Source organism: Rhea pennata, chromosome 26 (assembly GCF_028389875.1).
Source record: "Rhea pennata isolate bPtePen1 chromosome 26, bPtePen1.pri, whole genome shotgun sequence".
Classification (NCBI taxonomy): Eukaryota; Metazoa; Chordata; class Aves; order Rheiformes; family Rheidae; genus Rhea; species Rhea pennata.
Genome location: NC_084688.1, coordinates 3784773 through 3800473, shown reverse-complemented (window position 1 = coordinate 3800473; position 15701 = coordinate 3784773). Strand labels below are relative to the sequence as shown.

Genomic DNA, 15701 nt, shown 5'->3' with positions numbered 1-15701 from the left:
TTTTTGGGGGAGGGGGTTATGGTTAGACAGTAGCTCTTGCCTGCTGAGAATAAAGCTGTCTCTACAGAGAAGTTAATAAAATGTGAGCTGAGTGAGGTAACATCACTGTAATTTCACATACTCAAGACCGTAGCTGGACTAACTCTGCTCTAGTGCTTAGTACTCTCGGAAAGCTGAACAGGGCACAAACTGAAACATTAGTGTGATTCCTGATTAGAACATTTTAATTTGTTATCCCCTTACAAATAAGCATATTTTTTTCTCTTCTGCTTCAAAGTTTGTTAGCTTCTAAAGCATGCAGGGAGTGAACGCTATTTGTGTCTCACATGCATCATTTTAGGGCACTGCAAAATTCTAATTTTATTATTCAGTCATTGGTAAATTATGATCCAAGTCTGCTGCATAAAACATAAGCTAGCTTTATAAGAGATGCCTGTAAACAAATGCCTAATATGAAATTGAAGAAATACATAGTCCCAGTGTGTCCCCTTTACAGAGAAGCCAGTCCATCGTTTCATGTACGGAAACTGTTCCCAGACCAATACCTACAAATGTAAACCACTAACCATCTAAATCGGTGTCCTGAGTCTAGAGCAAATACGTAGCCATGGTGAATTTTTGAAATCAAGTTTTTGATTATTTACAGAATAGTCTCAAAAATGCTCATTTGTTTCAACTCAAACATGTCCAACTGATATGTTTAAGGACTTTCTGGAGGAAGGAGGTATCAAGCGCTGCACACCTAGATAACTGTCATTCTGGTAGGGATGTGATAACGTCGTCTATGCATTTGCTGGTTTTCATCGCTTTGAAATGTTTCCATCATGCATAAAAAAGTTTTCCATCCCAAACTGCTAGTAAAGTCCAACCAGACTCTTGCAGAGATGACAAATTCTTCGTTTAGGCTTCTTCAGAGCTGATCTGGTCTGTGGTTCAAATATCATGCCTTTATCATGCCCCTGATATCAAGAAGAATTTATAACTGGGCACAACACAGTTGCTAAGGAAACAATGCTTTATCCCTGCAAAAAACCCTCAGTCTTGATGTGAAACAGCAGCCTAGGAATACAGTAGGCACAAGTGTGCCAATAACAGATCGTCTAAGTCGTGTTATCTGATGCTGCTTTGTTACAGTGATGGCAGAGCGCCTAGGAGCAAAGCGTCTAGCACAGTCCTATTTTGAACCAAACTTCATGTGCCAACTTCTCCCCCTTATAGTATTGGGTAATTTAGGATTGTTATGCTTCCAAAAGCAAAGGAAGTTCTTTAAAATCGTCACGTCAGGAATCAGCTTCAGAAAGTAATTCTCGTTCTGTATGAGAAGAATATTTCTTACATGCTTTTTTTTCCCAGCATTTTTAAGAGGCCTTGAATTGAACCTGTTGTATTGTACTCTGCCATCAGACAGTGTTCTTGCTGCTGTGCAACTTGAATCGGTTCAGTAGATCCTTAAGTCTCATAAGGTGTTTTTAGACTTTGTTCCAAAAGCTGCTTTGGGGGGAATAAAGAGAAAAGTTTTGCAGAACAGATGTTTACTGGGTTTTTCTTGGCAGAAGGACATCGATTTGCCCTTCCTAAATGACCTAATGGTGATCTAGTGAATCTGTCCAAGTCATGCTGTTTGTTGTGAAGCTGTTTTAACAAAACTAAGAGTTGGAGACATTTGTTCTGAACCTTTACTAGGGCCGGATCCTTTTGCAACTTGGGACAAATTACTTTATCCATCTGCTTACTACTTTATGAGATTAAATTGAGCTTGTTGGAAGTTTTTTATGACTAAATGAAATTACAGTTCATTTGCAAAGTCCTCTAGAAAGGATTGTCTTTCTGTGAACTAGTGGAAAGCAAATGCAGGAGTGTTATGGTTATTCACACAAGCAACTTACTGCTAAAATTCTTGTTGATCAGACGAACAAGAGGCCTTGAACTCCATCATGAAGGACCTGGTAGCACTCCAGATGGGCCGACGTCACAGACTGACTGGATTTGATACCATGAAGAATAAAGACACCGCTCACTCCAACAAACAGGTAATAGGCTATTTAGTGAGACTTGAAATTGTTACCCGGAGGCAGAAGAGCCAGAATAGATTGACAGGAGATCTGCTGCCTGTGTTCCATCCTGAGCTTTTGGCAGCTAGTATCACAGTGGCATTAACCCCCTATTCCCCTTGCTCAGGTCATGTTGCTAGGTTGGTATCTTTGTCATTTACTTGTCTTCTTTGACTGAAGTTGATAGAATACTAAATTTCTCCAGATTTTGAAACCTCTGCCTTCCTCCCACATGAATTTTTGATGGGGTGTGATCTGCGTAGACTAACTAGGAAGTTTACTAAGTGGTTTTCTTGTTTTGCAGTCCATACTGCCTCTTTTTCAAGCAACGGCTAATTATTATTATTACTTTTAAAGAAAAAACAGAATGCCAGCAGTCCACCTCTACTGACCAGCCCTGCGATAACAAACCAGTGTGCCTCTGCAGTAGATGAAAAAAAAATTCCGGTAAGAAACTGGCTTCCAATTCAGTATTAGCAATTATAAATCAGGAGCATGTTTTTAAAACTGTGTGCAGCAGCCTTTAAAGAGTTCTTTTAGGCAGGTGTGGGAGGCCAGGAAAGCTTTTTCTTTGCTGACTGTGTCGTGTAGCAATAGGGTGCTCTTTTCTTTGCAGTGGAAATGATTAAAAAAAGAAAAAGAGTGAAGCGGAGAACTGAGAAGCAGTAATGCTGAAAAAGAAAAAATATTTCAATTTCTTGATGCAAAAAGAGGCCTCTGCAGTTTAAAGCTGCATACAGCGATCTGTTGGATAAGGAACTAAGGCTGGGCTCATCTTCACAGGCTGCACGTTAATGTAGAATGAAGCTTCTAATAAAAGGGAGTCAAGCTGAAGTTGTTTCAAAAACAGCAAAAGGGATTATCTGAAAAGACAGACTTTAGTGAAACTATAATAGATTTGCTTCAGACAGTGAAAAAAGAAATACTTCTTTACAGGTGTCTGAATAGAGATAGCATCCTTAAAGGGGAGGATTGTCTAGAATTACCCAGTCATGTGTCATATGAAGGAAGGAGATGAAACTAACCCTTATTTGGGTAAGGGGATATGAGGTCCATTTTTCTAAAAGAAATACTTTTCCCAAGGTAATAAAGTGGCAGGCCCAGTACTTCAAAATTTCTCTAGGTTCACTGTACATTGCTGGAGACTTTCTTCGTAGAGCAAACAATTGCATTGACTTTCTGGTAGAAAGGAAGGACAGAATAATATAGCCCTGCCAGTGTGCTGCATATTATTTGAATAAAGTACTTCAATGCAAAAGGAGCAATTTCAGTCAAGTAGCATTTGTCTATTATTGCCTTGAAGAATTAAGTTAATTGCATTTAGACCAAAGTTAAAAGGAGAAGTTGCCTCTTTCCACTTATCTCCTTATTACAGGCTTAAGCTTTCTGGAGGCAAGCTTTAAAGTTCTTGACTGTTCTCTTCCTTATGCTTTTTCTGCTCATAATCTACTTGTTCAGCTGGGATCTGGGATTTCCTTGAGCATGTTGGACAAATCCATCAATGGAGTAGTACAAAATCCTTTCCAAATCACTTTGAGGCATAAATTCAGAGATGTCTGAAATCAAAATCTGTAATCAGTCTTTATGATAACCCACTGCAGAAGTGGAACACTAAAACATCAAACTTGGATTGCTTTTTTGCTCATCCCTTAGGACAGCTTATGTGAACTGCTCTGAAAATTGGTTTTTAAATGCAATAGATTCACTGCACTTTCAGAGGGAGTTAAGAGCTAGATGTTTAATTTCTCTAGATTCTCTCTGAAGCGTAGATATCAAGACCACTTTGAAAACATTTCCTTAGATCTTTGAGAAACAGACACAAATGGCCAGTGTCCAGTCCTTTTGAAAAAATTATCCAGAGACAGATACCAAATTGTGTTGCTGCCCATGATCTTTTTTTCCTTCCTTTTGTTACAAATTAGAATTTTAAGAGTGCAATGAAGTTGAAAGATAATTAGTTTGTTTAGGTACCACCCAATTAGAAGATGGGCTTCTATGAAGCCCTGAAAAAATCTTTTAGAGATGTCTGATTTTAATTAAGGTAGCTTTTGTCACTTAGCCATTTCATGACTTGATATATCTTGAGGTCAGGAATTAAATCTAAAAATTACCTTTGCTTAATTTCATCCCAGCAGTCCTATTTATTTCCCTTAGGCTGAACTTCTTAGAATAGCATGGCAAAAAATGAAGGTCTAGAGCCTTCTTTCCAGACAATCCCAGTGTACAGAGATCATTTCTCCATCCGTTATGCCTAAGACACAATTGTTTTATCAGTAGTTGGCTGAAGGGCATCTCTCATAGCTTATTATCCCTCTGCAGTTTCTTGCTTTCTTTCCTTTACTGCTCAATTAAACGAGAGCTCTCTAAATTCGGTGCATTTTGATGTCTGTCTGTAGTAAATTCTTTCTCTTCTCACATCTGAGAAAACATTTTTGGTAAAGTTGGTGTGTAAATTACCCACCCGCAGATTATTGTTGCTCTGATTGGAAAACTCATTTGTCATGATCAATTATGTGCTGGCAGTACTGCTGCAGGAATACTGTGTACTCTCAGTGATTGCATGGGTCCCTTTGAACTGCATTCTTGACCACTAGGCCTGCCAGATATTTCCTCTAGCTAAAGAGCATTTCCTGGCCACATTTTTTTGAAGTTCCTAGATGTATGATTGCCTATTGTCTAAGGCTTTCACAGATGGCTTAATCTACTCCAATCAAATAAATTGTGCAGCAGAAATTATGGAGCCTTATCATAGCAGATTTTTCCCTTTTATTTTTATCTTTGTGACCTAAATTGGGATTTGAACTTTGATCTCCCGAGTTGAAAGTTCAACACGTTGATTCTTTCGTGATACATAGCATCTTCTGAGTTTACAACATAACGCACAGGTTATACGGTTAGTGCGTTTAACCATCTGTCAGTGTGGACGATGACCCTTTCATACTTTAAAGGATGACAGTTTTGTTGGTAATTTCATAGTAAAGGCTGAGTTTCTGCAAACACAGATACTATATCTGTTTCTCTTTTCTGCTCAGAAAAAAAATCATGCTTTGAGAATGCAAAAAGAAATTTAGTTCAGATTGATGTGCTGTTAGTCTCCATTTCAAACTTTTCCTATGCAGTATTAAAGATTGATATATATTTGAACTACAAGAAAAATTTAATCTATGTCCTCTATTTCAATGACAAATAATAAAAATACGTTATTTTTGCACCTTTCCTTCTCTTTCTCCTCCAGCACTTTCTCCCCATGGTTCTGTGTTCACATGTCATCCTTTTATTGTCCACACTGGCTGCTTCATCTTCCATGTGAAGTTACCAGATTTATTGTGCTCTGCTTAGTCTTCTGAGGAATTTAAGTGTGTGAGAGAGAGAAAAGGAATTTACCTATTTATCTGTTTGTTATATATGCTTGTACATCGCAAGAATAAAAGGAAGAGCAAAAAAAAATAGCTATTCTGTGTCACAGATATAATGAAATAGTCAGATTAGTTGGGTGAGGTGTATTTCTGCCTGTTTTGTACGGCTTGGCAAACCAAAACAACTGCAAATGCACCATAGTTCAGCTCTATATCCATCCAGATACAGATGTTGTGTGAAATTCTATGTGAATAGAATTAATCGTTTAGTACATGCAACTTGCTGCCTATAAATTCCCCGTCTTCATTGTCTGTGACGAGGAAGAGCATGCTACCTGCAGATTTCTTCTACTTAGGACAAGATAAAAAGAAGGAACAAGTGCAATGTTGCTTTCCTGATGACATCTGCTAGCAGAATAAGCTGGTAGTTGGGTTCTGTATAACGGAGGCATTCCATGATGCTCCTTTATTTTAAAGTCAGATGAAAGGGAATTTATTAATAGCAAGACAAGTGGTTGAGGTAGGCTCTGGAGAGGTAGAAGAAGAGTTAAGCAAAGGTGATGCCTGCTGCTATCACAAATTGTAGTAATTTGTGTGAGGGCCTTGAAATTATTATATAGTGCATTCGTATGCTCTTCTGTGTCATAGTGTTTCATAGTGAAGTAACCTTTTGTTCTCTTTTGTGCAGAATGATGTAAGGATAAAGTTTGAACATAACGGGGAAAGACGGTAAGTCTGTCTTTGCTACTTTGTCTGAAACTTTTTGTAGTAGAGTAATTGGCTAAGGCTGAATCTCTGTGGGCTTCACTGATGTGATAAATGCTTTCTGCTCTGGAACAGGCACACTTCTGTGAGTTTTTAAAACTTTTTTTTTCTCTGTATGGTATTATATGCTTTATCCAGGATGGAATGGAGGTTTTTTCCTTCTGGGAATTTCATTAAGCTATCTCCTTTCTTCCTCCGTACCCTCAGGAACTTTCCTTTCCTCTTCTCACACTAATACTTTCAGGACTCTGAAGCTACAATGGTTATCGAATTCTGATCTGGGACCTTTATTTATTTATTTATTTTGTTTCCCTGCGTAGGTGTGTTTGTCTCTCTTTTGGGACACGCATGCAGTAGTAGGTCAGGGAAGAAATAAAATGAAGCATACTAAACATCTCAAGGTTTGCTCATTGATTGCCTGTGAAGTTTTGCAAACTATTAGCAGTACAGAGTAATATGGAAGCTCTATGGTCTGGAAGAGCAATGCTGTGTCCCTGCCATATCTTCTAAGCTTGTGGTTTGGGGATTCTTTTTTTAACACTTTTCTCTAAATTCAGAAACAACCCTTTTCCTTTCCTTGTTGCTGAATGAAAAACACATGTGATAGTGACAAATGTTGCCGGTCAAGGCAATGATAAACTGGTTATACACAACTTAATTTTTAAAAATTCATGTATATCATACAGCATTTTTTCTTTGATGTTTTTCCATTGTATCTACTGATATGGGAATTGCATTGATATTAAAAAGTCTGTCCAGCCTAAAATAAATTCAGTTTGATGATCTCTTTATTTTAGATACGTTCCCTTTTTGTTTCATTTAACTAGAAACAAATGAATCTGACCAAACTAGCTTCATTGTTTTCTAGTTTCTCACTTCCTGATGATCTATCACTATTACTATCCTGCCATGACTGAGCAACAGATACGGCACAGGAAGATTTTTCATTGGCATAAAAGTTTCCATGTTATTTCCTCTAATACTTGGTTTTGAGACACTTCTTTTCCAAAAGACAGAACTGTATTAGCATTTCTGTGTTACAGTATTGTTTCCAATGAATAAAATTTATTTAGGTCTTTCTTTCAGCCCCCCTTGTAGGGACATGAGGATCTTTTTGCTGAAATGAAATACCTCACACACAAGTAAATCTAAGCATTTTATAAGTTGTGTGATTCCATGTACACAGAAGATCATGCCTGAAGTTTAGAGTCACTTAATCACATTTATAAGATGCTAATACATCATGGAACTCTTATTTTTCCTGTCTACACAGTTCAGATATGATTAGTAGGTGTATCTTCAGTCACAAGCCTTTTTTTGTACTCTTCTTGCACCTTGCTAAGGGGCTTTTTATTTATTGTTTTTTCAGAGGCGATTGCTGATGTGCTCTTTGACACTATTGGCTCTCCCTTGGCTGTTGCAGTAGGTTATAAAATGTGCCTCCATTCTTGAGAACCCCACAGCTTGGGCTGGTTGATCACTTTCTTGAAGTGCCAATCTGTCCTTCGTAAAGGTCTTGTAAAAACCTGTCGTACGTTTATCGGTTCTTGAAAAGATGACGTTTATCACCAAAAAGGGACAGATTTGATTTGCTATACCAAGGTGAAACTTGTTTGCTCAGAAACAGTTTTAGGAATTTAAATAATGAAGCAATAAAGCCCATTGTTAATAACTGCCTAAAACTTTGCTCCGTTCCTAAAGTCAGTTCAGAGTTTCTCTGTTACTGATGCGCAGGTCTCAGTTTGAGGTTATATTTTAATGCGCACGCTCCCTGGTGAAATAAAGCTTGGAGCACAGTGCCAGTGCCACTTACAGCTCGCTATTAATGTAGGAGCAGCCATAGAATGCAAATGTTGTATCAGCGGGAATTCCTTCAGGGCTTAATGGTTGCTTAGAAGTTTCAAATATGTCTCAAAAAGCCCCTTATTTCCCTTCTAATTGAGAGGAAATCTTGATGCTGTTATAACTTTTGAGCGGCTGTGGGAACATAAGGGAACCTGCAGGCTTGTTTGCAGCTTCTTCAAGAGTCATCTTGAGCCTTCTTTGAGGGGGGAAAAAGGGATCGTGATGTTATGTTCCATTTTCCTTTCTCTGAAGAAATTAATTGGATTGTAGTCATGAACTTACATGTTATTCCTCATGGACATCCTGTGAGAATCCTTTGGTTTCTCCCTTCCCAGACAACAGTTTTAACAAGAACTTATGGTTTCACGATATCTTGCGAGAAAAGAAAAGGAAAAGGCATTTTTATGTTTGATACTACCACAGTACAAGTGGTATGCTGATACCCTAACAGCATATTATCAGCAAAGGTTACCGACTGGGCTGCTTAAGCGCCCCAGTATCCTCTTTTGTCAAATTCAGGGATTTTTGTTATAACAGAAAGGGGGAGGCATTGTTTTGTTGCTAGAGCGGGTATTGGAGAATAACTGGTAAAATTGTCCTCAAAAATTGAACTGCTCTGCTCACCGAAGTCCTGCGTGGTGAATTCACTCACTAAGAAAAATGGATCTCGTCGGCGCACGGGCAGAAAATTCAGAAGTCATCATAGCTGTCATGTGCTGGGGTCGTAGTGAAGTGAGGAGAAGAATTGGCTGACGGTGTCAGAGGTGTTGTGCGCGCTACAACAGAGCCGCTGTGACATGTCACGGTTTCTTGTGATACAGTGATAAAGTAAGTCGGAAGTGGAATCTTGTCACCGTCGTACTGTCATCTTACCTGTCCTCTGCCTGAGTGAGCACATTTAAGATGGCACAGAGCTCAGGGGAGAAGAACAGTTTTTCTGAAGTACCGTTAAAATGAAAAGGTTGATTGTGCGTTAGTCTAATTATGCAGTTACGCTTGCCTGAATTCCCCATTCCCAAAGTGGTATGCAGTTACAGACAGCAAGCTTGCACTGAGAATGTAAGTGTGTGTGCTTGATTTCAGAGGAGCTGCCAGATCTAACCACAAATATTAAGGTGGTCAGGCAGGAATGGGCTCCTTAAACCCTGAAGTCCATGATTTTGTGTTAGAAGAGTGCACGGAGTTTTTAAACTAATAGAATTTGTGGCACCTGAGAACAGCTCTGCTTTTTAATGCATTGAGTATAGAATGGAAGCCTTTATAAGGGACTTCAGTTCAGCTGAGAGCCAAATTACATTTGTACAGTGCCAGAGTACTATAATTTCATGGACGGGTTTTTTAGTAATATGTAGAAAATGTTATTGTGGGCTGCTTTTTTAACAAGGACAATTATTTCTAAATAGCTGAATGTTGTAGGACTGGCAGCAAGATGAACCCTTCCTGGGAAGGCGCCGAGGAAGCCAGCTAACTTCAGAGCTATTTAAAACAAAAGCTGCATATAGAGAAAGGATACTGAGTGCTAGCGAAGCATGCTGGATTGATGTTTTGGAAAGTGAGTCTTCTGTCCAAAAGGCAGGTTCAGCAGAAACTCTGTGAGCTTCCCCAGAGATGGTTTGGGATTTCATTGAACTGAAGGAGTTGTCCCTGCAAACAAGACAGGTCTTGAGTTTCTGTGGTCCGTTCAGGTTTTCCTATTTCAACCTCATGGCAGAATTGCCAAGTGGTGCTAAATAATTGCAACTTTTATGGCAATTCTTGAGTTGCAAGGAGCTGCACTGAAGCAGGTTGTTCCAAGTCGTAGTCGTGTGATAAGCAGCTAAGAGAGCGGTGCACCAGCTTTCCAAGTGGTCAGTCGCTGTTGACTGTATGCCAAAGTTGTTTGTTTAGCCTGCCAGAGGTCAAGAATCAGTGTGATCTTTTGGCCCATGGAGAAGCTGATGGTGAGAAATGTAGGGGAAATGAGCCCAAAGGCAGGAACAGATATCCATCTGGGCCTTGCACAGCAGAAGGAGTCAGAGTGGATTTCTGGGACTCTGGTTTGCTAAAATACGGTCTAAAATACGGATTGTAAGCCATAGTTTACATTTGAATCCTTCGGTTCTTGACCCAGCGTTGCATTTTTCACTTGCTGATTCGTGCCCTGAAGAGAGGGAAAATAGACTTTTTTTTCATTGCTGTCAAGGTAGTGACTTTCTGAATACTTGGCAAGTTCCTACAGAAGAACATTCCAGCAAAATAAACAGTCGTAGAAGCTTTGCTGAAACTTCATGTTGCTTCTTTGCCTAATGCCATATCGTTTTTATTCCTAGACAGGCAAAACAATCATAAATACTGAACAGAGAAAACTATACTGTCATTTTCTGAAAAGCATGACTGTGCTGCAGGATTTTGCAGGGTTCCCCTAGGATGGCTCTGCCAGTTGCCATTTGGATTTCTTGCAGCCGTTTGTATACATTGGTCTCAAACTACCTGTCATTCATCTGACAAGGAAATAGCTGACTATTACAACTAGTGTGTCAGAAGGTCTGGGCTCAGAGAAAGCAATCAGGATAATTTACATTCATGCAAGCTTTTTTGTGTCAAATAGTTCGTGAAGGTGCCCGGAGGTACATTACTGATGAACACCCAAGAAAAATACCTGTGAATTTCATTTGAAATGTTTCTCGTCTGCTGAGGTAGGGAGGAAGCATGAGAGGTTGAGACTGATCTATCTCATAAAAATACTCTATATTATTGCAATGTATTCAGACAGGTGTGCGCTGACATCACAGCTGAAACAATCTGTAGGTTTTGATCCATCAGGCCTTTGTGGTTTAAACCAACAAAACAAAATTAAAAAAAAAAGAGAGAAAGAAAGAATTACAAGTGCCAACAGTTGCACATGGTTAGATTTGACTTCAGCTCTTGACAAAAGGTCTGTGCTGCATTGCGTGGGGTTTGAAGGATAGCTGCAAAGACAGTGTAGTGAGCCTGTGGTTCAGGTGTCTGAAGATCTCTGATTTGAGCGTGGAGGACGGCTACTGTGGAGTGAATGTCACAGACCAACTTGGGGATTGCAGGTTTTCGGATACCTTTGTGTGCTCCTGCTGATACCATCGCTCAGTAATTCAGGACTAATGTGCTGTGAGAGTGTTTGTTGAAACTTTTCAATTTGAAGGCATTTTGCAAAATTTTAGGAAGCGAGTTTTGAGTTTAGGTACTGTCGGATTTAAACCAAATACTTTTTTGTTATTTGGGCCTGCAGCTTTCAATTTGACTCTCACTAAATGTATTTTTGTCTTGTGTTAGGGGAGGAATACTTTAAGGCAGCACACATAGTAGATTTGCATCCTCTTATGCAGAAGTGATTTACTCAATGAAGGATACGTATTTATCTATCCAGAAACAAAAGCATTCTATTTGAAATCTCTAGTTGAATAATTCTGAGGTTGACTATTGCATTCTGATGAACAGTTTGCAAAGGGACCAAAATCTTGCTAAAAAAAATAGTATCAATTCAAATTAAAAAAAAATCATTACCTACTTGAGAGTGGAAGGAAAACATTCAAATCTTTTTTCTAATGGTTTTTCCATCTAATTTGATTGTATGGTCTGGTACATATCTTAATTCAATCAGTGATTCCTTTTCCTTCCAGAATTATTCCATTTGTCCGTCCTGTGCGCTATGAAGACGTGCAACAGAAAGTGAAAACAGCCTTTGGCCAGCCACTGGACCTCCACTACATGAACAATGAGGTACAGAGGGTTGTTACCAATGCTCAAAACACGTAATTATCTCTCTAGATGACACCACCTTTCGCCATGCCAAATTCTAAACCCTAAAGTTTAGCTTTCAGTTTTGCCCTCTAATAGGAACCATAACTGAATCCCTCTGCTCCCAAGGAAAACCTTCTGATACTGACAAAACATCACGCTGGTGTCCGTCTGTGCTACAGACATCGGTGTCTTGCTTCATTCTCCCAGTGTTGTTTGGGAGACTCCCTTAGGGAAGCACAAAAGGCATTTGAAGTACTTTGCTGAAATCAACTGCTGCAGGCAAATACACACACAATCCAAGGACCATAGGCAGTCCCAAAGTCATTTCTTTAGCTGTCCCGTAGCAGGGGGTTGAGACTTTCTGTTTGTCTCGTCTGTTTGCTGACCAGAGGCAGCCATCTAGCCATTTGTAACACATCTACCTCCTGCTGGCTGCAACGTTTTCTGCTTATTGCCCAGCTGGTATGCAAAAAATGGGAGTTAGAGCACAGGACAAGCTATCCGGTATGTGATTCCAGAGGGGAGTTGTGGGCAATGGTTGGTAAAGAAAGTGACATAAGAAGTAGCATATGTCGCTAGGGAACGGGACTGGTCTCTGTTAATAATAGCCTAAGGTATTTTCGTGGCTTAATCACTCCGGACACCCTGTTTTTTTTGTCATGTTTTTTGTCATGGGGTTGCACCACCACCACCACCATCACCACCCCCCACCCCCCCCGCAAATGTTGGGGACTGCAGCCCTCGTGGAAGGGATGCAAAACCCCATTCAGCAGCAGAAATCTGACAAAAATGAAATTAAAGTGGTTCTTTGGCGTTAATAACTTATTCACATTTTGAGTTGTGGGCTGTAGAATAGAGGGCCTCTGAGCATAATTTCATGAAGTTTTATTAGCAGTCTTAATTCTTCTCTGATTTATCCTCTAAAAGTCTTAATCTTCCTTGTATTCATCTCTTATCTGAAAGCAGTTTTCACTTGATCATTGGGTCTGGATTCATAAATATTCTGAGGCAGTGTTCTCATCAGAGAGACAAGAGCCTGTCTGTGACTTGATCTTTGTAAGCCAAAAATTCCAATAGTAATTAATCTTTTTGTGGATACTGCCATAGGGAAATTTGCATAGGGTCAACCAAGCTCTGGTGGTGTAGGAGGAAAAGCCCTTATTAAAAGACAGTATTGTGATGAAACTTTGTGGGATAATTGAGCAATGAGAAACTTTATCTTATATTCTGATTTTTTTCTAATGTTTGCTTAAATTACTGTTACGCAAGTAGACTCATAAATTTTTCTGTCTTTGCTTATATTTTTTTCTATTCTATATTTACAGTTATCTATTCCTTTGAAAAATCAAGATGACCTGGATAAAGCAATAGATCTCTTGGACCGAAGCTCTAATTTGAAAAGCCTCAGAATATTACTACTGTCTCAGGACAGAAACCATGTAGGTAACACTTTCTGTGACACTGCAATAACAGTAAAGGCTTTTACATTTAAATTCTGAAATGTAGCAGTATTCTGCTGCAGGAGGGTAGTATGAATTAGTAAGGTTGCTGTGCTTCACACAAACACACAAATGCGCGCGCGCGCGTGCACACACACACACACACATGTTTATCCTATTTGCTTTGGCTAAGCTATAGGTATCGGATAGTTTTGTGGTTTTTTTTCCCCCCTTCCTTCCTCCTCTCCTCCCTCCATTTCAGCAGGTGTTTAGAGACTAAAACATTAAACAGAGATTTTTTTTTAAAAAAATGTAATTATAAAGGACATTTATCTAGACTACTCAGTGACAGTATCCAAAAAGCACTTAATGAGTTTGGTTCACAGAGAGCTTTTTATAGTTTTGATTGATAGCATAGTGTCAAAACTGCTTGTAATAATCTTGTCTTTAAGAAAGCATAAGTCTTTCTTGAAGACATGTTATTAATATTTTTTTTCTGGATGAGAAACCTCAGGACACTTCCTAATGACTTTCTTCCTATCTGTAGTTTACTGGTCTGAATCCGGCCTTACTCTGTAGAAATTAAGTTGCTTTTACCTGATGATGAAGCATATTCACAGCTAAGATGAATTTGATTGTCTTGTTCACTTTCCTTTGGCACAGGGAGCTGTGGCAATGAGTTTCGGTGTCATTTTCACTTTTATGCAAAAAAGATCGTAACATCAATAGTTGTGTCTTTATGTGAGGCTCCCAAAGCTGTCTGTTTCAGAGAGTGAACTGAACTGAGAACTGAGCAAGGCAGAAAGTGTCGGAAGTTTCTCTTATTGCTGATCTGCAGCTGGAGAACTTTGTCAACTGAGGCTGTTAAACCTATGTCTTTTATCAGCCTTAAGGTCATACAACTTTTAAAGCCAAAGACCTTGATTGCTTAGATATTTTATTTGCAAATTGCCAAATTCTCTTGAATCGTATGACACAAGAAGCTACCCTGATCTTGAAAGCTATGTTGATAGCAGCTTGTTTTGGCCCTTTTCATGTTCTGCAGGCTAAGGGCTCAGGTCCTTGGAAGAATCACACCTGTAATTCTTGGAACTGTCAAGAGAAATTAGATATACTTCTCATTATTTTTGAATTTGCTAATCCATGTTAATCAAAATATAAACACCTTCAGGTGTATTAACAGCACTTTCCCAAATGATTGAATGCCAGAAGCTGGAAGGATATAGGAGAGGGGTTCATGCTTTTCCTTGTCCTATGCCCTTTCCCTATGCATTCACTACTGGCTGTTCTCAAGACAATACTTGGCAAGAGGGACTTTGGTCTGACCTAGTATAGCCAGACTGTTGTCAGGAAATGCTCTGTAAAAGGTGGCCTCAACTTTTGCTATGATACTGTAAAACAATCCTTTTTTACAGCCCTCTAACTTCAGTGTCTTCAGGCTACAACATGGATGTTAAATGGTACTATCCAAACTTCACACAGGCCAGCAAAGCTGTCCTACAATAAACAGTAAATCTCTTCCCTGCACCAGCCAGTAACCAGTACTGTGGTGTTGGCCTTTTATTAGCTGTTTTTTCCTCTCTTGCTCAAAGCAGAAACAAACAGCGAAGTTTTCAGTAAGTGCCACTGTTTCCCCCCTCTCCTCTGACTTCCTCTTCATCTCTGAGTTGCCTGACAGGAGAGACCTACATGTGATAAAGCAAAAGCCCACAAGTCTGAAGGAGGCTTCTTGGCTGCATGATCTCATCCCACTGAGGGAGCGGGAAGCATTATTTTTCCTGAAGTACAGGATGCAGATTTTGTTTTGGTTGTGCTCTTTTCTTTTTCTGGGGATGGAAAGGTAACTGAGAGTTTGGCAGAAATATGTACATTTAAAAAATTAACTTCACAGCAGTAGCTGTGTGACTTGTACTGAGAGTCTGTGTTTGTGAATACCATTCGTATTAATTTCCCTGTGCCTCTTGGTGCGACTCATTTGTGCTTTTACTTACTTTTGTCTTCAGTCCTTTCTTTCTGCTTAGAAACTAATGGGAAGAACTGGTTGAGTTGAACACCTAGAGATCTAGGACTAGACTACCAATGTAAATGGTGTGACCTGTACACCTTTTATTCAGCCCCTATGAGTTTATTTAAGATAGTTTGTGCAATTAAAGACTTGTTTTTAAGACAGACCCTCTCCTATTCTGAGCAAGAGAGTTTGTGCTTACAAGCACTATGCAGTATTTTACCTTTTCCATTGTACAGCCTCACACCTTATTTACCACATCCTATTCAAATGATTTTCAGCAGTCGGCATTTATTTCCTCAGGGTCTTCTTGGCTCTGTTCATCCCAACAAAATGAGTGCTTTACAAGCATTAATTAAATTTCTACAACCCATGAGAGAAAGGGAATATTGTATTGTCTTGTAAAACTAGGTACATTGGGACAGCAAGATTAAAATCAAAAGTATCCCCTAGTACTAAGTGCCCACTGCAACATGCATAGGAT

At 39.3% G+C, this 15701-nt stretch overlaps 1 protein-coding gene across 4 annotated transcripts in view; it reads left to right on the top strand.

Annotated features, from left to right (window-relative positions):
• Nucleotides 1-15701, top strand: part of MAP3K3 (mitogen-activated protein kinase kinase kinase 3) — a 43285-nt gene that overhangs the window by 4978 nt on the left and 22606 nt on the right. For all 4 annotated transcript variants that reach the window (XM_062595470.1, XM_062595469.1, XM_062595468.1 and 1 more), the window contains exons 2-6: nucleotides 1909-2030; nucleotides 2409-2498; nucleotides 6096-6136; nucleotides 11653-11752; nucleotides 13099-13212. In XM_062595470.1, coding sequence (XP_062451454.1) covers nucleotides 1909-2030; nucleotides 2409-2498; nucleotides 6096-6136; nucleotides 11653-11752; nucleotides 13099-13212 — 467 coding nt within the window. The remainder of the gene's footprint in view (nucleotides 1-1908; nucleotides 2031-2408; nucleotides 2499-6095; nucleotides 6137-11652; nucleotides 11753-13098; nucleotides 13213-15701) is intronic.